Below are 26,200 nucleotides of genomic sequence, written 5' to 3' on the forward strand. Positions count from 1 at the left end.
TAAATTTTGAAATTTTTATAAAAAAAATAATAATTGTAATAGATGTAAGAATTATTTAACTCTAATCTCAGTAACTGATTACTGTTACTGACAATTTTAAGACTTATTTTCCAGGTATGATATTGGAATGTTCCATATTTTTGTCAAAAAATTGCAACACACCCTGATTTTTGGTGTTAAAATAAAATTCCCTGGCAATCCCAGATCTCCCTGAATTGTAAATGAAATTTGAAAACAAAAAATCACAGACACCCTAGAAAGAAAACAAAATTTATTTATGACAATCAGCATCTTCTAAAATTCACATAAAAGTATTTTACAACAAGCTAAGAATAGCTTTATAACACTGAAAAGTGAACACTTGAGATTGAAAATTCCCGAAAGGTGAAACCCCCCACAATGATGATTCAATTGAAAAATTTCAAAAAAAATTATAACCAAAGATTTACAAACAACTTCCTTTCTTAAGGCAGACACAATTAAGAGTTCCGTCACTTCCAGAAAGAATATTCGTCAAAAAATATTACAAATGAGAATTAAAGATCAATGAAGGGAGAAAAAAATGCAATCTATACACAAAAGTATCTTTTAGGGTGTTTTTGTTTAGTGAAACCTGTACAATCTTGCACACTTTCTTGATCGGAACATGTAAAGTCTAATTACGTGGAAGGCATTTCCAATTTTAGTTTCACTAAGATGCAAAATGACGTGACGATCTAACTGCAAAATAACATGTTAAAAGCCTAGAAGAAAAAAAATAAAATCAGACTTATTTGCAATAAATATAAAACAAGTAGATAGAATTTAAAACAATAGTGAATGAGACACAAACGTGATTAAAAACACAATTTTAACTGCACTAATTGGATATCAAGGTACAAACTTATATACCATATTTGTTTCATGCTTAACACATTAATTTTAAAAAAATTAAAACTAAGATTCATAATTGAATTACCTCTAACAAAAATTATCACATTCTTTGCAATGCTATAATGGATTTTAAAAAATCGTAGATACAAATTGCGATATCAAAAAGAGAGGTTTGGTATTAAAATCACATGAGTATGAATGACGATAGTAGCGAATTCTTGAGCAGTTCAATGAATCCAAAATCCAACCAACGGAAAAAGAAAGAAAAAAAAAAGACAAAAGAATATGTATGTAAACGTTTGGTTAAAGGGCTCTAGCAAAAATTTCGCCAGAAAGTCCATAAACTCGAGACATATGGAATTGTATGAAATTCCGCACATTTCCCGTTCCTAGAAAAAAGAAACCCGGGTTCCCACGGTGCACTCATCTCAGTTAAAAAGCAAAACAGATACTATTCAAAAACGCGCGAACTGTTCAAAAACAAGCAATTTGTAGTTTAAGCATAATAAAATTAAATTATAATAGTAAAAGTTAGTTTCCTACAATTAACTAACTATACACCCAGACAGTTTTTTTTTTTACTTAAAATGATCTTGCAAGCAGAAAGCGTTTAAAACTGTAAGATACACCACAAAAAAAAAAGAGACGAAATTAGCATAGAAACCTGTTTTGATCTACAACACCATGAAAAAGTAAGATTTTTCGGCAGAGCTTGTGATTAGATATTAATATTTATAACAAAAACAAATTTACAGCACCCACTTCTATACAGCATTAATTTTGTTAGCAATAGTAGTGAAATATTTTATATAATTAATTTCTGTACTATTACTTTGTAGGCATTTATACATAATTAGATATAGATCTAATTAGGTTAATTCTTTATGTAAAACTATTAATCACAAAAATTGTTATAATGTTGAAGAAATACTACTAGAATACTTGTTTATTTTAGAGGATACCTGTAGAATTCAGCAATTACTTAAGGTCTTGTTCAAAGCACTATAACGACCAAACTCCAGTAATAGTGGTTTTTATCATACAGTTTTTGAAATTCATAATCCCAAACAAGTGAGTCAGCAGCTTTGGTTTATAGATTACAAACAAGCAGTTTTATCAGTCTAAAGCTTAAAATCAAATGTTAAGAAATTAAAAGTTTGTCTTATTTGAGATTATTAATGCTATCAGTAGATATTAATAACAATCAAGTGGAGGTTCCTCTTCAACAGAAAGTATTAACAGTAGAACAACCCCAATATCACTAGATTGAAAGGAGAAACTACACAATATTGAAAATTGTATGCATTCCTCCAATGTCAATGTACAATATTATTTAATAAATCAATTACATACTCATTATTTATGGAAGATCTATTGAGGAACAGCAGCTTGGAAAGGCTGTTGTGCTCCATATGCTGCAGCATAGCTGTATCCAGGGTAGGGGGCAGGTTGACCATAAGGTACCTGAGCTGGCTGAGGTTGCTGACCAGGTGCTGGATAGGCTCCAGGATAGCCTGCTGCTGCAACAGGTGCAGATGCAGGTTGTGCTGCAGGTGTACCAGCTGGGGTAGGCATTGCTGGTTGATTAGGTGGCTGTGACATACTAGGTTGTGGTGTTGGTGCACCAGGTTGACCTTGTGGTCCAGCAGGAACAGACTAAATAAATTAAGAAAATTAGAAATAAATTATACTTAATATATATTTGCACAAGGTTTTATAACTAAGGGGCACATTCTACAAAGGGCAAAGGAAAAATTCTATAATTTTAAATAAGTTTCAAAATAAATTTAACAGAATGATTTTTATAAATTTTATTTACAGAAATAGAGTGGAACATTCAAACGTTAAACGTAAGAGTGTATCAATTACTTACTAGAACATAATATCAAATTCAAGTAATTAAATTTTCAAAATTTAACATTCAGAAGGAAGCATCACGTAATCTGCTGAATTGCGATCAGTCAAATCGATGAACTCTGCTTTGGCTAAAGCTTGGATAATAGAGCTGGGGCAATCCAATATTTGCTTTAGTTTTTATCGAGAACAAGAATGATTGCTACCTTCCAGTCTTTTTAAAAAATTTATTGAAGAAACTAGCATAACTAAGATAGCATAAGAAAGATGTTAACAACATCGCAAAGGAATTAATTGCATTCCTTAATATACTACAGGATTTTATAGAAACGTGACTAAATTCTCTGGAACATTCTAAATATTAGGTCTCACACATTCAAAAACCCAGCAATCAACTAAGCTATAGTAGGCTGACTATAAGCAAACTCTGGTGTTCATACTTAAAAAAAAAAAAAAAAAAAAAACTGTCATTTAACTTTATAATTGTTTTCTCACAGAAAGAATTTAACTACTCACCGGAGCTTGACCACCCCTAGACTGTTGCTCAATCAATTCAGCCTCCCTGTACATTCCAAGAGAACGATAATATTCAACCCAGGCAGCACTGTAATCTGCTTGACCAGAGCCTACAGATAAAGTAGAAAATTAACAAATTGCATTCATCAAAAAAATTACATCACAGTTTTGGTATTTCAGATAATAACATCTGAAACATCAAAGATAATAAGCAAGAAAACAGTACAAAATTTTAAAAAGGAGGAATTTCTGAGAACTTTTTGACTTTTGTTTCCTTTCTTCATCTACCTTCTTAAATCCAAAAGAATTTAAAGTTCTTTACTCTTTCAAAAGAGTTGTAATTAATTATAAAAATTTTTGTTAACAGAAACTTTTAAACACAGTAATATATTTCGTAACTATGAAGTCAATAAAAAATCTCAAAAATATGTGATATAAATCAATCAATCCTTGTAAGATTTTATACAATGAATGATTGAAAATTTAAGGTATAGTGATGGTCATTTGCTGGCCTACTATAAATGATGCGTAGTTTTCTTTCAGTACATAGAAAATGAACAAAGGACAAATTTTTATGCACAATAACATTTATAAAACTTAATGAGAGAAAGAAATGTTTTTCTCTCATCAACTTCTGCCGAAAATTTGATTTAAAAATTGAATTATTGCGTCAAATAGTGAATACTCAGGTGCATGATTAACAGATAAAATTATCAAAACATTGCATGGATTTACATTGGTATCAAAGCAAAGCAAGCGCATCTAAAGGGGATTAAAAACTTTTTCTCTAACAACTATGCAAAAAAGTACTTATGATGCGTAAATGAGGATTGAGAAAAAAAATAAAGGGAGCTGTCAAGGGAGGAATAAATAGCTCATTAATGAGTAACAAATTTTAAATTAGCAGGGCTTCAAATTTTTTCATTCTTGTTTGAATATAAATTGAGGAATCATATGCCTGCAAATGTTATATAGATATCACATCAGTGTTTTCACTACAGCGCGAGAATCTCGCATATTTCAGAACACATTTCTTTGTAACCACGTGTTTACCATAGGTAAGGTTTCTTCATGTAAGACGTTCAAATTTTTTATGCACTTATGCAAGATGGACAAATACCTTGTAAAGGCAAAATCTTCTATGATGATGCACCAAAAATATTCAATGCTTTAAAAAATAGATGTTAAAAATGTATTATAATTAAAGAAATTATTTTTTTCAAGAGTTTTCGTGTTTGTTTTTTTTTTTTAGTTTTTAGAAATTTCACTTAACTTTTTGAAATCTCACCCTGTTTTTGAGAAAGGGTGAGAAATTCTCACCCATTTTTTTTCTATGATGAAAACACTGCACATAGTATTTGTATTCAGAAGCTTCGTAATTAAAGAATCATATAAGAAAAATTCTTTTTTTAACTCACAGACAGTTCTGGGTGTAAAAAGTCATACCTTAATCCGAAGTCTACTCCGTATAGCAAAGCTGATTTTTCAATGTTATTAGTTAGGGAAATAGTGAGGAACACTCTCCAAATTTTTTCAATTTGCTAAAACGCCAGTAGGTGAAGTAATAATGTTACTTACTAGCTTGAGGTTGAGAGGCAGGTTGTGCCTGAGGTTGAGCTTGAGCAATAGCATTAGGCTGTGGTTGTGCCTGAGGTTGTCCTGGCTGGCTGTAGAACTGTGCATAATAAGCAGCCCATGCAGCAGCATTAGCATCAGCAGCAACTTTATCTAAAATCAATCAAAAAATGTGTTTTCTCAAACAAATACCAAAATGTCTTAAGCAAAAAAATTATGATTCAAATTTATGCTGACTTATTAAAATCCAGCGCAATGCAAACGTAAATATTTTAAATGAGTAATTTTAAAATAAATAAACTATTACCAAAATATAAGTTAAAAATTAATTTTCAATGAACATCAACAAACTTCAGCAAGGTATGTTTTTGATATACAAAAACTATGTGGTTTAATTAGAGCTAGTGTTTCATTATTATTCATTCGCAGAACTAAAATATTAACCCACAGGATTTCAGATATTGCTCTTTATTTAAAAAAGTAGAGGAGTAATTTCAGAATAGATTGTTGGAAAAATAAAATTATGATTTCTTTGCTTCTTTTCTCTCTATCATATATTTCTTTAAAAGAGAATTTAAGCAATTCCAAATAAAAATTCTCGTAGATTACTTACAAACCAAACTTTATAACTCTAGGTAGTTAAAGTAGAAAAAAACTTATTCTAAACAGATGTATGGATCATTACAACCCCCAAGCATAGCTTCCCGTAGTATTTTTAACTTTATTTTAAGATATTTTTCTACATAAATACGTATTGTAATTACTTGGATCATTAGATGCTGCCACTTGTACACCACTTGAGGCTTGTTGATTAGGCCATGCTTGATAGCCTCCACTGGGCCATCCTGGAGCAGCATATTGTTGACCAGGACCAGGTTGTTGACTAAAATAAAAAATATGCCTTATGAGCCATATAACAAAGTAAAACTAAAAGGGTTCAAAAGAACTTTCAAAAAGTATGAATTTACTTAGATGCTTTTACTCTACATTTCTGTTAATACTAGCTTAATTTCACTAACAATGAGAACTTTGATCAAAACTTTGTTTACTTTTTTAGGGAAGCGTACAGAAAAGTTATTATTCCAGAATTATAAGAAATATATATAATGCATGAATAACTACTATTAAGATAGGTCAAAATTTTAATGCATATTTAGAACTAATGGACTAAAGAATGAATAAATGAATTCCTTATACAAGCTAGTAAGAGAGGATACTCAAGCTTAGTCTCATTCAGTTCATTTGTTACCTTATTATTTTGCTAACTTTAAAATTAGAAATGGAGAACATTCTTTAATTAAAATTTCCTTTGAATGTGACTTTGTAAGGAATCTATTATTAGTTACTCTATACCTATATATATATAATAAAAAGATAATTGCATTTTTTGTTATTTTGCAAATTCCTACAAAAAGGAAAAAATCATGTATTAATAAATGAACAAAGATTCATACCTCTCATGGTATTATCAATATAAAATAAAAGTTCTAACGGTACGCCTAATTCTACAAAATGAACTTTCTAGCATAATATTTATATAAACTCAACAAGCTTAAGGAGTTTTTACCAGGTGAGTATTGCATTTTACTTTATTATGTCACATTACAACTATCAATTTAAAACTATTAAACAATATATATAGTAATTTTTTAATAAATAAAACTTACTTTTACAATAAATTTTAAATAAAACTGTTCATTCAACTTAATGTAAGATATACCTCAATAGGATCAAAAGCTAAAAATGTGAAACCAGAGCTACAATACAAAAAAATAAAATAAAATAATTTTTGAACAAATTGATGAATATAATTTGCCTTTAAATTGAATTTTTATTTTGATGTAACAATGTGTTCATCCTTAAGAAACAAATTTGATTGCGGAAGAGTTACCATAAGGAATGGTGAGAGAATTTAGAAGAGCCTAAGCATCTAAGTAAGATTTTATGAAAGCTATATTCTGCATAAAAAATTTAAATATTGGAATAAAAATATTACAAGAAAAGTTTGACAAAATATAAATCTTACTACTGCTGTTGATACTGAGCTCCAGGATATTGTCCTTGAGGACCACCAGGAGGTCCACCTTGGCCAGGGGGAGGACCACCTTGACCAGGAGGCTGTTCAGAAAAGAAAATTATTGTAACACTTATAAAAAGCATTATTCTCACGTTCGCTTAAGAATTATATTCAAGATAAAATAAAAATATACACAAATGATTCCAGAATCTTGACAATTGGAATTTCAATACTTTAAAATAGCTCCTTCCCAATTGGGAAACAAACTCTCTCATAGGAAATTGATAATAGTTGTTAACACTTGGATATTTATTTTAGAAGAATTGGCTGACTTTTCCAGGTAGCCAGAATAAAAAAAATTATACTAGTACCATTTAGTTTATATTCCTTCATAAGAAAATAGTTAAAATTGGTAATCAAATACAAAACTTCCTTAATCAAATTAACATTAAAGTAGTTTTACTAATAAAAATGCAGAGTATGCTATTTAACATTTATTACATGATAGTAATTTAATGGACAATACCTTAATTCACAATTTATAATCAGATGGAAAAAAAATCTATAATCGTAAAAATATAAAACGCCATACAAGATTTGAAAAAAATAACTGAATCACTAACTTTCACTTTTACATTAGAAAGGGTGTTAAAACCGCACTCATTACTAAAACGCAAGCGATTTTTCCCCCCAGAGTTTTAAATTTAAAAATAAAAAAATGCAAACAACTCAAAATTAAAATTGCTTTACACTTTATATTAAACAGGGGTGATTGTTAGCCTAAGTCAAAATTCCGGAAAATTTATTGAGTTAAAAAAAAAAGAAACAGCTTAAATTGAAAAAAAAATTAAGCAAGGTTTTTTCCTTTTTCTCAATATTTCTTAGTTTATTTAAAATATATTTAAAATTTTACACACACCTGTGTAATAACTATTTACAGATAAAAAAAAATGAATATTAATCATGAATATAAGCTTATAAAGTATCTGGCTCTCCCTTACAAACAAATAAAATAAACTGTGTTTTTAAGTTCCACCTTTGAAAATTTGATTTCCGGAAGCTTCTGTGATCAATGATTATTTATTTAAATGTGTGGACTTTCGATCTCCGGAAAGTTCCGGATTACTGTTGGCGAAAATCTGGATTTTTACGGAGCACAATCAACCCTGATTAAAACACTAGCTGAACGTTTAAAAAATAATAGTCCTAAAATGAAATTAACCAAGAAATACATTAAAAAAGATATTTACCATTCCGCCAACTCTTTCCATTATTAATTGCTTAGCATGTTCAATTTGCTGAGGATTCCCTCGTATGGTGAATACCTTCTCATGAGGACTGGGTGGAGCTCCTCTTGCTATTTCAACATGAGCTCCAGACTGTTGATTAATACTTTTAACTGTTTCGCCACCTTTTCCAATGACAAGGCCACACTTGTTTGCTGGAACAGGAAACTGGATTTCCATACCACCCTCTCCACCTCCTCCGCCGCCACCACCAGGACGACCCATTCTAGGTCCACCAGGTCCAAAGTCAGGCCGCATGCCGCCAGGACCACCCATACCTCCTCGACCTCTGCCACGTCCTCGTCCGCCACCTCCAGGCATGCCCATTCCTCCACCAGAATTACCTCCCATCTGTTGATCACGAACCTATGTCAGAAATTTACATTCATTTGCACTAAGATTTGCACGCACCCATTGCGGCAAAATCCCAAAATAACCCACTTAATAACCAATTACTCTTAAATTTCAAGCACATTAAATTAATATTTAAGAAATTTCAGTTAATTTTGAAAATAAATATGTCGAATTTTACAAACATATTAAGCTGTCTATTACATTAACTCTTAAAATTTATCTAAATTTTCCATTTAAGTTTTCGCAATTGCCATTTAACAAAGTAAAAGCGTAATTATTAAAAGAATATTTCAATATTAAAGCAGCATTAAAAACAGCCTCTTTTATATTAACAAGCACAATACCAATAATTTTACACTTACTGCATTTTGCTTATAAGACTTCATTGTGTTTACAGGGAAATTGAAAATAAATCTAATTTCTTAGATATATAATTAAGTTTTCCTAACAATTATCTTTAACTGTTTGAAACAAGTAATGTAAAAACTGATTCAAATTATCTGTAAATTAATAATTAATTGAGACTTTTGTAGTATGAGCATCTCTTCTTTCTAGACTTTTTAAAGACTTACTAGAAATATTTTAAGCGATTTTAAAATCAATATTCTTTCCTCTAACATTTTAAAATTTATTATAATTCCATTTAATATTTTGAGCTATTAATATTTCATTGAAATTAATAAAATCTAAGAATAATGTGCCTTAATTTAAGTTTTGTATGATAAGCAAAAGGTTTAGGTAAAAACATACCAATACACTCTGGATGAGATCTCTAATCATAGCTCCAGCCTTTTGAACTTGATCCATGGTACCAGTTACTTGGCAGATTTTATCCCCGGGTATATCTTCTTTTCCTTGAATAAATTGGACACGAGCTCCAGAATCTTGTTGTATCCGCTTGATCATGTCTCCATTTTTTCCTATAACAACTCCTACTGCTTGACGAGGCACCATGATCTTTAAAATAGTTTAAGTTCACAGATATAAAGTAAAACATTAAATAATGAATAAAAATGCCTATAGAATTTCAACAGGTAATTAAATAATACATACCTCTTCTTGACTAGAAGGACCACCATTAGCATAATTTCGCTAAAATAAAGGGAAAAAGTGATATTTAAAAATTAAAACTAATTCTCAAAAGTAAACATATTTTCTCTTTTAATAATTTAAAGATTTATAATTTTCCTAATAGTCAATAAAAATTAAATACTACAGGGAACATAACAGGCATGGTGAGAAAAAGTCTAGTGCAGAAAAGGGCCTGTGCAGCATGAATTCAATAAAGATGTTTAAGGAGGCAAGTCCTGTCCAGTAGATAGCCGAAACTTGGTGACTGCTTTGCGTCTTGGAGGCATAGGGAGGTCTTTGGAGATTATTCCACCAGATCTTTCTAGAATTTCTCTGTGTGATTTGGTTTAAAGAGAGACCCTTAATCCTTTTCTCGATTAGACGCCTAGCATAAGCAAAATGGACAGCTTATATCAATGCTTGTAGGATAGAAGCTCCCTGATTTGAGAGATAGTTGACTCGTTACCAGCTATACCAGTGTCCCGGGATTCACTGCAGAATGATTTCCTTAGAGAAACCAAACAGGCTCTGCAGGAGTTTTTTGCATTTGGAGACGTTAGAGGCAGGAGTAGAGTTTGAGTTCACAGCAAAAATCGCCGGTTTTAAGCCACAAAACATAACCCTTTGAAAACTGTTCAGGCACTAGTGTAACTGTGACAGGGCTACACGAATGGTTGCAACCTCACAATCAAAATCAGTAGTGCAACCTCAAATTTTAAAATAAAAGGAGAAAAGATGGCTATAAGCCCCTGCATTATCAGTATCCCTCAAAAGGCTTCCAACAGTATAGATGTGTACCCAATAGGGTTCGGGATACAGGGTGCATATCGTTTCCAGAGTAAGCGTATTTAAAAGAGACTAGAGATGTCTTGTTCTTTTTTTAAATCTTCCTGGGTGAGTTCAGTGCGGTACCAGAAACCTTTATGGATAGACGAATCCAAAGGTAGGACTCATTGCTCGGGACAGAAATTTATATCAAGTAGTTCCACGACACCCTGCACAAAACCAAGTCCAGTCTTCAAACATCTCCCTCAAGGAGAGTTTGATCATAAGAGGTAGCCAGGTAATTTTATTATTCGTACAGTCAGCAGTAGGATTTTCTTGAAATCAATTGCCTGTTTTCAGTCATCATAAGCATTGCTTAAATCGGCATTTTTATGACCCCTGTAATGACCCGTAATGCCTAATTTAGGGCCTTATCAAGCAATTCAGTAACAGAGTCAGATGCCGTAATCAGAGGCTCACAACAGTAAGTTATAATGGGCAAAATAAAAAGTTTATAAGTTATTATTAGAACAGCTCCATCTTGATCCAGCCAGTAGTTTCAAAAGTGACAATTTGTTATAGACAAGATTAAAAATGTTTTCAGCATGGACTCTACAAGATGAATATAGTAATTACTATATTAAGGTATTAATTAAATACTTTAAAAATTAACAAAATGCAAATTAATTTACAACTTAACATGAACATAATAAAATAACTAGTTTCTGACAAAGAACTATTTTCTTGGTTTTATTAGCCATTTTAAAATGAGATTTTTTGGTTCGATACCAGACAGGGGAAAATAAAGCCTGAAATTGAGAATATCTTGCAAAATGCAGCAGAGTTGTACATGAAAGTGGAATAATTCCTGAAACTCAGCTCAGACACATATGCAGATTAGCAAGTATTTCATCAAATAAGTAAAATGATTGGCGCTTTCATACGCTATGGACAGACGGTACATCAAAATAGATGGTGGTAGAATGAATTATGGAAATGTTGGAACAGAACAATGTGAAAAGCACGCTTTTGCATAATATGAGGCGAAAATTGAAATAGTAAAGAAAAATATCTAATTTTCAAAAAGAGAAAATTAAGCACTTTTTAAAAATACCTAATGAAAAAAAGCACCTTCAAGGGCTTTTAAAAAACTAAATTCAAAAATAAGCATTTTTTAAAAACGCTAAGCACCCTGTCAAAGAGGGTACATTAGTTTAAAGTACACTCTCATAAGACTGAGTCTTAGAGCAAAAAGAATGTAATGGTATTCACACAGGGTTGGCAAGTTTTTGACACAAGACGGTTTTTACCGTCATGTCATAAACCCCTCTGTCAAAAACCCATAGTTTTGGTAAAACTGTATGTTTGAGTTTAACTGCTTATAATATAAAATTAATTCATTTTTGGGCAATGAAATTAGAAAAAAAGTAGTTAAAAGATATTTAAGAACAGATTCTTGCATTTTCCCAACATGATTCTATCAAAACATACTCAAAGAAATTACCANGAAGAATGTCAAGTCATTCTTGACTTAGAGTTTGTTAGTAGTTACAAGCTTTGAAAGTTTTGTTTAGCTTATTTCTAATATTTAAGAAATGCCAAATTTTAAATTCTTCTTTTTAGTTCTTGAATTTATTAATAGTTCCAAGCTTTTTTGTTTGTTTATTTCTAACAATTAAGAAGTGCAAAATTTTGAATCCTTCGCAAATCAAGCTATAATGATAAAAGTAAGTATCACTATTTTCACTAAGTATATTACAATATTTCTATATGAATGTATATCCTGCAATAAGAATACATGTATATATAGTTGCAAAATCAATAGCAATCATTTACAACATTCATTTATAAAGGCAATTACGTGAAAATAATATATTGCCTGCTATATGCCATAAAAAGAAAACAGTAGGTTTTGACAGTTTTTACCACTGTCATGTCAAAAACCCAACCATGTATTCACAGCTAAGAAGTCTTACCTCCATTTCTTTTTGAGCTAATAGATCAATAACCATTTGTTTGGCAAACTAGAAAAAAATAAAAAATTCATTAGGAAATATAAATATTTATTATTTAGGAAATATAAATTTAAAAAATTTATAATTAAGATAAAAAATTTATAAAACAGAATTTACTTCAACTTTCTGGGGATCACCAGATATCCTTAAAGGCTTGTCGTGAACTGTTTGCTGAGGTCCATCTTGAATAAGTACCATTTTGACACCACCTTTTTCCTAAAAAGAATGAAGAAAAAAGTTTGCATGAAAATTGTGAGTTGGATCTTTATAAAACCATCAAACTTTAAAATAATTTCAAGCCTTAGAAAATAGGGGATCAGGTTATATATATTTGTTAATACAGTTAAATATATATTATGCTAGACATGGTTAGCTTCACTACTTAGAGAGTTATATCCTTAAGAATAAAAATTGGAATATAAGAGTGGAAAGTAATTATAAAAATAAACTTCATAATTGACATGTTAATAATGTTTTTTTTTCTTGCCCATTTTTTCACTTTAAATTATTACCCATTATAGAAAACACATTTTTTTAAATATATATATATCCATAAACATCTTTCCTCCTATTAGGAGAAATTTAATTGCTTAAACAATGATTAGTTGACTGTATACTAGAGATTATTTTATCTATCCATATTTAAGGTAGCATAACAAAAACATTAAGTTTGATAAACTAAAGATCAATGGATTTTGAGTTTACTTAAAACAGGGTGAGTAGCCAGATTTTTCAACAAAAAAGAAGCACTTTCTTAGTACTTTTTAAGCACTCAAAAAATAATTTTAATCACCTTCCAAAAAAAAAATTCATAATTAAGATCTGTGAATCAATAAAAATTATTTTTATCAAAGTTGTTAATTTATAAATAAAAAATCAATAAAATTCAAAAATATTTTTAAAAACTTACATAATCAAGATAAAATAACTTGTTTCTGATACAGAGAAAAATGTAAAAATCATGCAATTTTTGTAATTTAAAACGACAACTGACACGGCAAAGAAAAAATACTTTTTAAACGATAGAAAAGTACGCATTTTTTATAAACCTGAAGGCTTTTAAAAACCCTATATCAAAAATAAGCACCTTTAAGCACTTTTTAAAAATGCTATGCACCCTGTAAAAATAATACTGTTACATGCATTAATTTGGCAATAAGTTCAAAGCAAATAAATATATAAGAAAACTGATGCAAAACAAGTGCCTTACTTGTAAATTCCTTATGTTTTCACCTCCTTTACCTATTAGTAGACCAACCTTAGGACCTGGTATCATCATTTCAGCTGTATATTGACCATCGGACATATGACCACCTCCACCGCCGCCGCCACCACCACCACCAGAATTAGAATCTGGAGGGTAGGGACTATTTGCTTTTTTGATGATTTGATCAATCATTGCTTTCACAGCTCTAAATACAGAAAATATTATTTTAAAAGAAATAAATATAAATTATAAAATATATTACTTACACAACTGCCTGTGTGCTATTTTTAGAAAAACAAATTTTAAAAAAAAACATACTTACCTAAGATTAAGGACTGCTCAATAATTATACCAACATGCAAGCAATAAATATTGATTTAACCATTGAGTGTAAAAATAGGTAAGAAGATTGAAATAATATAACTCTATAATACTGAATTTACAAACTTTTGCCAGTACGAAGACAATTTAGTTCACTAAGAAATTGGAACAATCGAGAAAGAGTAACTTAAAAAATATTTATATTACATTGGTTCTTTCTTTAAAATTATCAAACTTATAAATATAAGAAATTCTGATACATTATTTTTAATAAGAAAAGTCTGCGTTCAAATTGCTTCGAGAAAATTTAGTTAAAAATGGATTTGACAACATTAAAAAATGAATTTTCTCAAACAGTAAAGTTATTTCAAAATAATTTGATCAAATATTCCGTTTAGAGAAAAAGTTGAAAAATATCAGAAATTTCCTTATACAGAAAAAAAACTTTTAATTGATTCGAAAACCATTTGGAAAGCAAAATTATAGAACCAACTTAAACAAAATATCAATGGAGACACCAATCTAGAGATAGTTAGGTGTTAGTGGAAGAGTTACTAGAATAACAATAGTACAACAAAATTCAATGGAATATTTCAACACAAAAGAAATTAAGGGGGAAAAGTGCCAGAATTATTTAAAACATTATATAAAATTAAAATAATGTAAAACATTACTTTAATTCCCAATGTTTTTTTTTCTATCATTACCAGTGAAATACCTAATATATACTTCACGCTAGATCTGCACAATAGATTATTGGAAAAATCTTTATCCTCAGCAGAAAGGGTCACACTCTAGTAGCTTAACCAATAGTGCAAAGTCGAACACTGTACGATAAATAAGTTAATTGCACAATACCCATCACAGACAGATCAAACCGGTCACACACCCTCTCATTCCCAGCGATGCTAGAGTTTTGTGCTCTGCTAGGAGCAGTGTCTTACAATCAATACACTGTGGGACCAGCGCACTAACTACATTATTTAGCCATCAGTTTCGAAAACTATTCATCTCTAACATAATAAATCCAAAAAGTTATGCTATGTGACACTTTTTAAGATACCATTCAAAGCATTTAAGATTCTTAAATTAGGAACAAATAAAAAGTTAGAGTCTGAGGCACAAAAATTACATTGATTATCATTTACATTGATTGAATTACCAGCACACAATCGATAAAAAAGAATCAAAATATTGAAATACATTCAATTCATTACTATTTGCAATACTTGTGATCGATTCAGAATATTTACAATGGGGAGATTTTAAAAGCCAAATTTTAGAATGTTATCATTTCTTCAGTGTAAAAATTCATATTAGATTATTTTCTATTAAAAAAGGCTTTAACTACATAATCATAATTTAAAGAAAAAGAAAATAAACATATGGGATATCAAATGAGCTGTGAAAAGATCCTATTCTTCATACACTCGAATGTCAAATAGATTAAAAACCTAAACTCAATAGACAATTTTCTCTATTACACAAAATTTTTTAAAATTATTCATCTTAAAGACAAATATTTAGTTAAGCTAAATTAACGTTTTTATAGCATTTTATATTATAAATCAAAATATATATTTAATATAGCCTTCCACACTGTCCTGTATCAGTAATCACAATTTTCTTTACAGAATTATAAAAAATGTGCCCTTCATGTACTAATTATGAATGTTTACAGAAACTGACTAAAAATACAAAACATGCCAAAATAAAAACTTTAGTTTTAATAAAAGCATTTTATCAAAAACCTCCAACTTCCTTGACATTTCAGGTTTAAATTACAAGTGAATCCCGATAAATTAATTCAAATTACAATTAAAATGCACATTAAATTTTTGTTAAAAAATTTACAACTAAATAAGATTTATCCTGTTACAACTAAATAAGATTTAGTGAGTTTAATAACACAAGAGCTAATAAACCTCTAAATAAACATTAACCTGATAGCAATGTGAAATTTGACATGTTAACAGTTTTTAAACTATAAAAAGGTTCAATGATATTAGAAGCTGAACTTAAAACCTGTTCATGAGAGATTGTAAATTTAGCATTACACATTATAGCAATTTAAATTATAGACTAATCTTTAATTCACTTTTTTCACTGTGACTTCACGATAAAATGACCACCTAGTCAACACAAAATTAAACTAATTCAATGCTTCACTATAAATGTTTAAAAAAGTCCGAGACATATGTAAGACATTTCAGACATTTAAAAAAGCTAACAATTTACAATAACAGCAAGCAATTTTATAAAACTTAATTTCAGTTAAGCAACACAGGCAGTGTCAATTGCTACACATTATAAAAAGCGATACTATAGCGGCAATATATTGATTAAAATTTTCACATTTATTCCTAGCTCTCTACCACTAATATTAAATGGAAAAAGGCATTCAAAATATTAAAATTTGAAGAAATTTAAAGGTAAGCTTTTTTGTTATAACTAAATGGCTATGGCTAACAGCCAAAATTTAAATATAAATAATTTTAAAAACAAGCTGGAGAGAAATAATGAGTTGTGCTGCAGCATTTTTATCATATCAATTTAAAGGAAATATTTTTAACTTAAATAAATGTAAAATATTGTAAATAAAAGGTTTTAGTAATTCAGCAAGTAATTTTTTTTACAGTGTGGCCTTACCTTCCAAGCTATCCTCCGAAAGCCACACAGTGCTCCTTCTTACATTATCACCCTGTTAATAAATTTTAGGCCCTGTCAAATGAGATATGTTTATGAACAGCTTTAAAGTACCAACACTTTAAAGGCACTGAATCGAAAGAAATGCACAGTTCCAAATTAATACACTATCAACTTTTCAAAATCAAAAAAGACTGACTTGAAAAATAAAATTGTAACTTTGAAAATAGATATTGCAATAAAATATAATATTTGGATTTTATAATGCTTGAAAAACATTCAATATTCTTCATAACAATTCACTTAGTTTTTAAACAAGCACATTAAAAGTTTTTATTCATTTATGTGAAAACATAACAAAATATTTATAAATATTAATTTATGTTATGTAAAAACAATAGAACAAAGATAACCTATCAATATAATTTTACAAAAACAGAATTAACAAGCTACTAAATTCTAAAAAACCAACGACTGTTTAAAAATTCCAATTGAAACTTGCTTTTTTTAAATTATTATTAAAGAATTCAGATTTTTACGGATTACACTGAAAAAAAATTTTTTTTTCAAAGCAACTATTTTTTTTTCTTAAAAAAATAAATTATATTTAACTTATTTTCTTTAATCTTGAAGTAATAAAATTTTCCTACCATCTTTTTTTGAACTACTTTTGAGTTAAATACATAAATCTTTAAAAAAAAAATTTACACATCATTTCTTAGCTAAAAAAAGATTAAATTTTAAGATATAAAATAAAAATCTTCTGCCTCTTCACCCTAGATACTTTTACTTAAAAATGCACTAATTTGTCTCCTCAAAATAATAAGTAATAATTACTATTTTATAAAAGTGTATAAAAAAATAAGTTTTTAAAGCTCAATTGGTATATACGATCAATTGTAAGTAGCAATAATTAATTTTATCACCTTGCACCATGTTAATTAAATGAAACTCAAAGAAAGTTTACACAATCCAAAATTTAACAAGATTTATATGTATATATTTCATTTTTTTGCAATCACATGATCTATTCCTAAAATAAAAACTTCCCTATACAAAAAGCTCAGACTACTAATCTAAAATAGTAAATTAGAATAGTAAATGAGTAAGATTTTTATTTAAAAACATTGGTATGAGAAATTGCATACTGTCTTCAAATTTAAACAAAGAAAAATTATGCAAGGTAACCCTTAGATAAAACTATAATACAGTAAGACTAATATAGACTTTGCGTTAAAATTCCATTTAAATTGATCCATATAGTCAAAACTTAAATATAATTTGATACATTAGTTTACTGAACAGAAATCTCATTAGAAAGTGAAAGGAATAACAAACAACGGTTGATAAAAAAAGAGAGAAAGTTATAAAACAATCATGTAAAAAATAAATAACGCACACAATGTTGACGAATAAAAATATATGTGATATAAAATTTAAGTGTTTATTAGTTAAACATAGACAATACTGAACGATAAAAGGTCAAAGAAAAAAGTCCACAAATGGCGAACTAGTTCTTCAAACAGTAAGATATTATATTTCACAGGTTAAAATGTTATAAAAAGCAATTAAATCATTATTTTGCACCTAATTGTGTATTAAATTGAAAGACAATGTTTCATACATTGAAAATAGCAGAAAAATTTCAATTGAATTTAAAACGAAGAAAAAGTCATGCACTACACACATATCTACAATAAAAAAGTTTCAAAGAACTAATTATAAATAGATATTACGAAACGCTTCATTTCCAGCAATTTACTATTCCTTGCTTTCATAAAATAAACAAAATTTAAGTTATTTTTCATAAATAGAATAACTAATTTGACACTTTAAATAAAAAGAAAGTGAAGGAATATTTTATTGATTGAAAGTTAATATATTTTTGCAAGCTATACTAATTGAGATTATCACAATTGAAGGAACACAAAAACCATTTTAATCATAAATTAGCGGATTTTATTTATAAAAAAAAAATCACTTAAATAGGCATCTGCCAACTTTTAGCAAACAAAAATATTAAGTAAAAGAATGACATATTCATAAACACAATACTTTGTCATGCTTATCAAACTTTAAGACACTTAAGAACAAGCAATAAAAAAGGTTAATATGAAATAAACAAAACTTATACAAATATTAAAGAACAAGAACTACGAGATTTATAACTTATTTAAATAAGAAGTCCTATCATCAATTAAATATTTTCAAAAAGATGACTATGGTTTTATCCCTAGGACCAGGAATTTAACTTCAGAATTTTTTGCAAGGTACAAAGGAAGAAACTGCTTTTCAAATAATTTATTCTTTATCTTCAGATGTAACTATAAAAGCTTTATGCATTTACATGTATAAAAATACATGCTGTGAATGCAACTAAATTGTTAAAATTTCCTTCCTTAAAAAATAAAAAATTTTGCAAGATAAATGCTTTTTTTCCTAATATGAGAAAATAATGGTTTTTAAAAAGCTTTGCAGCATTTAAAAGCAGCTATTATATTTTAAATAATTAGCTGCAAGCCTTTATACATGAAACTACTGATATATAGGGTCTTCAAAGTAGTGTAACTTTTTATTATTATTATTAGCGAGCTACAAATCTTCTATATGAAAATCTATCAAACTGAAATATTTCATTTTTCAATCAAATATTCTGAATACGAAGAAGGTTTTAAAATTCCCTTGATAAAATTATTAATTTTTAAGCTTGTATATATTTTTAAGCCCTTACTTACTCTGTGAAAACAAAAATAGGCTGTTGTTGCATTTTCATTTCTATATTCAAATGACACAAGAATTTTTAAAATCTTAATTACACATAAATGTTGAAATTAATCGCAGTAAATGATACTGCTACAACACTTAAAACTTTTTGAAATTATAACATTTTTTGAACACTCCTACATGTATATCAATCATTTTAAGATACGTAGCATTTTTAATTAAAACATAAATCGGGTGGGGTATAAAGATACTAAATATTAAAACACAAATGTACCAATCTTTAACTATAGAAATCAAATTAATATAAATGTCAAGCTGGCAGAGTTAAACGATAAAAGTAAAAAAAAAAATTATATCAAAATGAAGAGAAAGCTTTTAAAAGTGTCATCAAAAACGTTAATAAATGAAAAACAAAATATATTCATATATTTATGAGTTAAATACTGTTTTAATAATTAGAGAATATCCTAAGAGAATTATTTTTAAAAAACACACGCAGCATCTATCCAATACTCCCACTGTGATAACAATAACGACTGAAAAATAATGCAATTTTAAAAGATATTAAGGTAGAAATTGTCACACATCTTAACTGAAGAATATTAAGAATTAAAATTAGATCATTGCATAAAAATTATCCTTCTAAGAAAAAATTCCAAGGAAAGCATCAATATATAAGTAAAACTTTCCCAATGAATGGAAAATTTAAGTTGTGTACAAACCAAAATTTAAAAGTGTCAATGGTAGTGTTCTGATATTTTTTATAGCCTTTATGTACTTATTTTTTATTTCACTTTAACAAAAAAGAATAATTTTAGCTGGGGTCTATTTAGGTTTTTGTAATAGGTACCTATTTTGTGAAAAATGAAGACATAATTTGTGAAAATTAAAATTTATATTATAAAATCAACACAAAAATATGTTAAAGTAAGAAAATATCTTCAAAAATTGTCACTAGAAATAAAATAAGTTCACTACTGGTAAATTTCTATTAATGTTTAAGATAATACTTCTAATTTCTACTTCCTGTAAAGTTTAGAGAGGGAAAGCCTCATTGTTTCATAAAAAAAAACTCTGCAAAAAAAAAAGAAGAATAAAGCTGCTCGCATCCAGGGAATAAAATATGTTCCTTAAAAATATAAAGGTCTTAAAATAAATGTATAATGTTTATTTCCAATTTCCACTTCCTGTACAGTATACGAAGGGAGTGCAACATCCTTTCATTAAAAAAAAAAAAAAAAAAAAACAGCTCTTTTTCCCATAGATTGCAATGAGAACAAGGTTCTGTGGAACTTGTCTTTTCAATTAAGGGACAGAGGGACTGACACTCCATTCTTCCCACAGCGTTTCAGGATCCCGACATTGGGAGGAAAAGCACTCTTCTTACAAACCAAGCGAATTCTTTTACTAGGTCATAATAGCAATCCAATGGAATGCTCCAAGTAGAAATGCGTCATTAACCCGGGATTTATCGTTTTTTATGGAGAAAGAAAAATAATAAATTTATAATTCAATTATCTTAGAGCTCACTTTTTTAAAAGTATTTTGCGAAACTACCGTTTTTCCTTAAGTCCTCTCTCCACTATATAATTTTATCTATAGTAAAAGGACCAAAAAACTCTATAAATATTTTCATACGATTTCTTACTATTAAAGATCAATCGGCTTTATATATATCTATTTTTGTTCTGAAACCAGTATCCAAACAATAACGTACTTATACATAATATGAGCACCTCTTCAGTTCAAAAACACAAAAAGAAGTTTTAAACAATAAAAACTTTCTTTTCATTTTGACACTTAAAGCTAAGTAAAAATTATTTATGTTTTTAAAATGAAAACAATGCCCTTCTCTAAACTACATCACCACGACCATTAAGATGATTTATTATATATATTCATACGACAGAAAATTATAGATTTTATATGAACTTCAATTATGATAAACCCAACAATTAATGTGCTCCAAAAAAATAATATTTTAAGTATATATGATAAATAATGCATTTTTTAATGTTTTCATATCTTGTTTTGAAATCTAAAAACTGCTCATGGCGAAGAGATAGCTGATACAGCACGTACTTTCCAGAGGCCCCAAGGCATCGTGACACTATTTAACTGCCAGACAACATTGTTGAAGGGTCCTTCAGAGAGAAATAAGAAAAAGGTGTGAAAAATATTTTACGGAGTTTTTATAGATACACACAGGATCTTTTATATCTCTCTAATATTCAGAAGTCGTAAATAGTATTTCAGAAAATGCAGATTCAAAAACAATAAGTTCACAGTAATTACCTCTTCATTAAATCAATACTTTTATGTTTCAAAAGCACTTAAATATCAATATTTTATAAAGCAACAATAAGAATCAAACACAGAATAGAATACTGGCAAGATTCCTTTAAAAATGAAGCACAAAGCACTTAAAAGGTAAAAAAAAATTTTAAGTATTAAAATACTAAAATTGAAATAAAATGTCAATAGATTATAGGTCAAATTAAAAATCACTTAAAAGATGAATATCAATAAGATTGTAATTAAATCAATGTGTTTATAAAATCAAAAGACACACACTAAAGTGAAAACTTTCATTAATCACACTAAAATTATTTAAAGAAATAGAACTACATTAAATGGTTAATTATTTTTTAAAAGCTACTTAAATTCCCCCCTTTCCTTACACAAATTCCACTTTCATTTAATTAAAATGTTCATTAAATGTTAAAATAAAAATTAATAAAAAGCTGGTTTTTTAATTTGATAAAACTCAAAAATTGGAATAAAAAATTTAAATCCCTTAAAAAGATTTCAAGTTAAAGATTCAAATACAATTTTTGGAAAAAAAGAAAATGGAAATAAATTATACTTCATTATTAATCTTTGTGCATTTGAATACAGCATATCTTTAATAATAGCAACATTGCATTTTCAAATAAATTTTTGAAACAGAAGCTTCTTTTTGGAAGATAAATAAATTAAATATTTCTAGCCTCATAATCATTTTTTGCCTACCTATACTTTTAAGAAGAAAAAAATTAATCACTCACTTACAGTTGTATCACCCATTATGTAAAACAGTTAATCACCATAAAAACAGAAAAGGTAAAACTAATCATTAAGGATTTTATGTTTAAGGAGAAATGATTCAACCATATAACTTCAGAAAAATGTAAAAGAAATAAAAAAAAACACTAGTTTCATTTGCAAATTGGGAAATTAGAATTGATTAAATGCAAAGTTAACTGACAAAATGAGATAACACCAAACAGAAACACTTTTACCAACTCAATAGAATGAATTCAAATGTCATTCCCATGATACAAAAATAAAATTGAAGAAAAAAGATCACCTAGGTACCGAAACTTGCATTTACCTGAAGCTGAATTCCCTTGGATGTTAAGAAATAGACCTATTATCATAATAATTATATAGACAAGTGAATTTATAGAAATTCCAACTATGACGGAACATATCCGGTTAAATGATTTAATATCAATAAATATAAGCTTGTGGCAAAATCAAACAGTTAAAATGAAGCACCTGTAGAAGTAGAAAATAAAGTAATGCTACAAAAAAAGGGGAAAAAATGAAAGTAATTTATTTTTAAATTCTTTTAAGATAATCTGCAATGAAGAAATTTTAGACATTTATTTTAAATTTATCTCATTTAATTTAAAATAGTCTCTTTCTTTTAATGAGGATGATCTACAATGTGTCCTGGACATTTCAATGTGAAATAATGTGTCTTGGACATTAAGTCGACTGTCTAATGTAAAAATAATTCTCTAAAAATATCTATAAAAAGAGATACCTAGAAAAGAAATCTTTCAAATTTTATTTTTAACAAAGTAATTAACAAGATAAAAAGTATATAATTAAAAAAAAATTATCACTTCAAATTTTCAGTGAACAAAGAATTTAGAGTAACATTACCTTAACACAAGATACTTAGATTTTAAAATCAAAATCTGAATGTCTCACATGGACAAAACTAATAAAAAGGCAGGGCTGAATTCCTTTAACATTTGAAATATGCGAACAACAAATATCCACTTACTGCACAGACTCTCGACTTCCAGTGAGGGTACAAGGCCTATCAGGAGCTCCACCACTATCTGGAGCAAGTTGTATTTTACAGCCAGTCTCAGTCTGTAACCTAATAATCTGTTCACCACCACGTCCAATAACTACAAATTATACATTAAGTTATCAAATCAATTTAGGAGTAAAATACCATTAAAAAGAAAATTAACAGTAACTAAAAAGAAAACTATGGTAAACTACATACTTAAAACTTTTCTTCATTAAATTTTAAATGTAATTTTTCAATTCAATATGCTATCTGCCAATTATTAAAGAGGCATGTGACTACTGGACGAAGATATAATCTGAATTCTTTAAGAAACTTTGTGGTTAGATAATTTCACTTTCAAACAAAACAATTTTGTCTCAACACTTAAACTATTTCATTACAATTATTCTCTAAGTTTTTCGTTTCTGTAAAATTATCTTTTATTTAAAAACTTCATTAATATTCTAAAAGTGGAATTATCTCTGAAATTACAGTCTTTTTCCTTGCTTAAACTTCAACATATAATATTATGCAAATAATTTATGAACCAAAGGTTATTTTAAAGGTAAAAAAGCTTGCCAAAATAATCTTATTAAAAAGATATTATTAGAAAACTCAAGACTCACTTAGTCCAACCATTTTATCTGGAACTCTATATTCTTCAACAATAAAATCACCGCCTCCATTTCTATACAAAATGATTCAGAAATAAGTTATTGAGAAAAAAATTCATTTAAATTAAGACAAATAATTCTAAATTGACATTTACCTTTGAGGCATACCTTGAATTTGACTGTAAGCTGAAGGTAGAAAAAAAATTTCAAAAACATTAGTTTAACTAGTATAGATTCTTAAAAAAAATCAAACAATGAGACTAATAATCTAAATTCTTCTAAAACTGAACTTCATCTGCTGTAATATGATCAAGGTTAGCAAATTATTAAAACTGCAATAATTGTGGCAAATCTGATGAATATATAGCACAATTTTATTAAAGGCCTGTTTTTAAAGGATTGCTGATTCAAATGTAGCTAGCATTAAATATTTCTTTGGTTTTGTGTTAATTCCTTTACTGTTAATATATAGCTTATCCTAAACAAGTCAAGGAGTAATTTAACTACAAAAAAATTCCTTGACTCTTAATATTAAAAAGAAAAAACTTTATTTTTATGTTAAAAAAACATATTTTCATTTAATAATAAATATCTCTTATTATTTGGTAGAGCCTTTTTTTACTTTCACAACAGAGTCAACAACTTCTAACAAATGTGGACTCTTAAAACATTTACCTGAAACGTAATTAATAATTTATCAGTTATAATTAATATAAGTAGGGCAATTTTAAGATAAGGTCAACCAGATGACCAAAAATTTTTTAATCAATATTTTTAAGCAAACTAGGTATTGTTTTCAAGGTAAAAAACTGAAGTTTTAGAAATATTAACTTTTAACTTATTAATTTCAGTTATCAATAAGCTATTAAATAAAGGCTACATCATTTGTAACTTTTAATCACGGTAAGTAAATCTCAAAGTACAGTTATTTTGAAAAATTTACTCTAATAGAAAAAGGAATGAGTAACAATTAACGTAAACTGTATCAAAACAGGTATCTTGCACAAATGAGTAAAAACATTTCACACTTTGATTTACAAAAACATTCTGAAGATATACCTTAGATATTTTATGTCAGACACCAAAATATATAGTTAATTGTACTGTGCCACTAAGATTCAACATAATAAGATAATTTTTTTTTTCTGTTCAAAGCAAGATTCTAAGTCTTAGTTGTTGTCTACATTGATGTTTGAAAAATAATTATTTTTCATTATGAATTAATATAATTGTTTTTATGTCTGACACCACTGCTTTTCTCGTTATATTTTATTAGTCATTTCCTCTTATATTTTGCTGGTTTCTTTATAATATGAAATGAAATATGAATAGAATTCATCGAAATATTACTTCAGGTTAATTTAGAATAATGTATTTCTCCTCAAAAACCTAATAAAATATGTGGTACTTAAAAGTTATTTATGTTACGAACTTAAAATAGATCCATGAAAATTTATTTGAGGTAAGTGAATCAATTCTAATTTTTCGAGAAACAATTCAATTTAATTAAAAACCCATCATTTTGCTTAGAAGAGTGTATTTTGAACAAAGCATTTTTCGGAAAATTCTGTAGTTATTATTTACTTGTTTATTCTATAAATTTATTATTTTTAGAAAAGCAACTCAAGTATTTAGAAACGGTTCTTGAGCTTAAGTACATGCTTATACTCAGCACGAATGCTTGCTAAAGGGTTGCCATACACATTCAAATGTAAGTAGGTAACCCAGCAATGTAACCAAGAAAGCAAAGATGTAAGTGGTTAAAGCAGTGGGGATCTAGTTTTGCACACCTGATACAGCTATATTATATATAGATGATATGTCAAACTTCCGGATTGTTACAAATTTAGACTCTGTAAAACAAAATTCATTAATTTGATTTTACATTGAATAGGAATTCACAGCTTTTAATCGGTGTAACCCGACAATGTAATAACACTCGTTACATTGGTATATTATAACTATAGATTGAAAGATGCAAAAAGTTTTATTACCATCGTACTCACCATCATTTGTGGCCATTTTCTTTATTTCTGGTGTGCCGTCTAAAAGTAAATTAATTCCTATTAGCATCCATTAGCATTAATTCCTATTAGCATTATCCATTTACCAAGAAATTCTAGTTTTTTAAGCTAACAGATAGTGACTTAGACTAAAGACAAATGATAAAATAAAGTTTTTACTTTATATATAAATTTATCTATCAGTATGATAACAGTAGCAAATTTATACTTTAACATTTTATTGATTAACATTGACATAACTCTGTCCATCAGGTCATTTAAATTAA

At 28.1% G+C, this 26,200-nt stretch overlaps 1 protein-coding gene across 12 annotated transcripts in view; it reads right to left on the reverse strand.

Moving 5' to 3' along the window:
- Positions 1-254: 254 nt before the first annotated feature.
- The window catches only part of LOC107444485 (far upstream element-binding protein 1), a 36,668-nt gene continuing 10,722 nt past the window's right edge, over positions 255-26,200 (reverse strand). For 3 of the 12 annotated variants that reach the window (XM_043056074.2, XM_071179678.1, XM_071179679.1), the window contains 16 exons: positions 25,905-25,955; positions 24,066-24,096; positions 23,923-23,984; positions 23,282-23,411; positions 13,537-13,738; positions 12,444-12,542; positions 12,288-12,335; positions 9,529-9,567; positions 9,226-9,432; positions 8,086-8,472; positions 6,845-6,936; positions 5,583-5,701; positions 4,822-4,971; positions 3,244-3,353; positions 2,227-2,529; positions 255-743 (listed from right to left, as the gene is read on the reverse strand). In XM_043056074.2, the coding sequence (XP_042912008.1) occupies positions 2,245-2,529; positions 3,244-3,353; positions 4,822-4,971; positions 5,583-5,701; positions 6,845-6,936; positions 8,086-8,472; positions 9,226-9,432; positions 9,529-9,567; positions 12,288-12,335; positions 12,444-12,542; positions 13,537-13,738; positions 23,282-23,411; positions 23,923-23,984; positions 24,066-24,096; positions 25,905-25,955 (2,012 nt within the window). In that variant the 3' untranslated portion in view covers positions 255-743; positions 2,227-2,244. Of the gene's footprint in view, positions 744-2,226; positions 2,530-3,243; positions 3,354-4,821; positions 4,972-5,582; positions 5,702-6,844; positions 6,937-8,085; positions 8,488-9,225; positions 9,433-9,528; positions 9,568-12,287; positions 12,336-12,443; positions 12,543-13,536; positions 13,739-23,281; positions 23,412-23,922; positions 23,985-24,065; positions 24,097-25,904; positions 25,956-26,200 lie in introns of all 12 variants that reach the window. The other 9 variants (XM_043056073.2, XM_043056078.2, XM_043056077.1 and 6 more) reach the window with 3 other exon arrangements.

The sequence above is a fragment of the Parasteatoda tepidariorum genome, chromosome 4 (assembly GCF_043381705.1).
Source record: "Parasteatoda tepidariorum isolate YZ-2023 chromosome 4, CAS_Ptep_4.0, whole genome shotgun sequence".
NCBI classification, from domain to species: domain Eukaryota; kingdom Metazoa; phylum Arthropoda; class Arachnida; order Araneae; family Theridiidae; genus Parasteatoda; species Parasteatoda tepidariorum.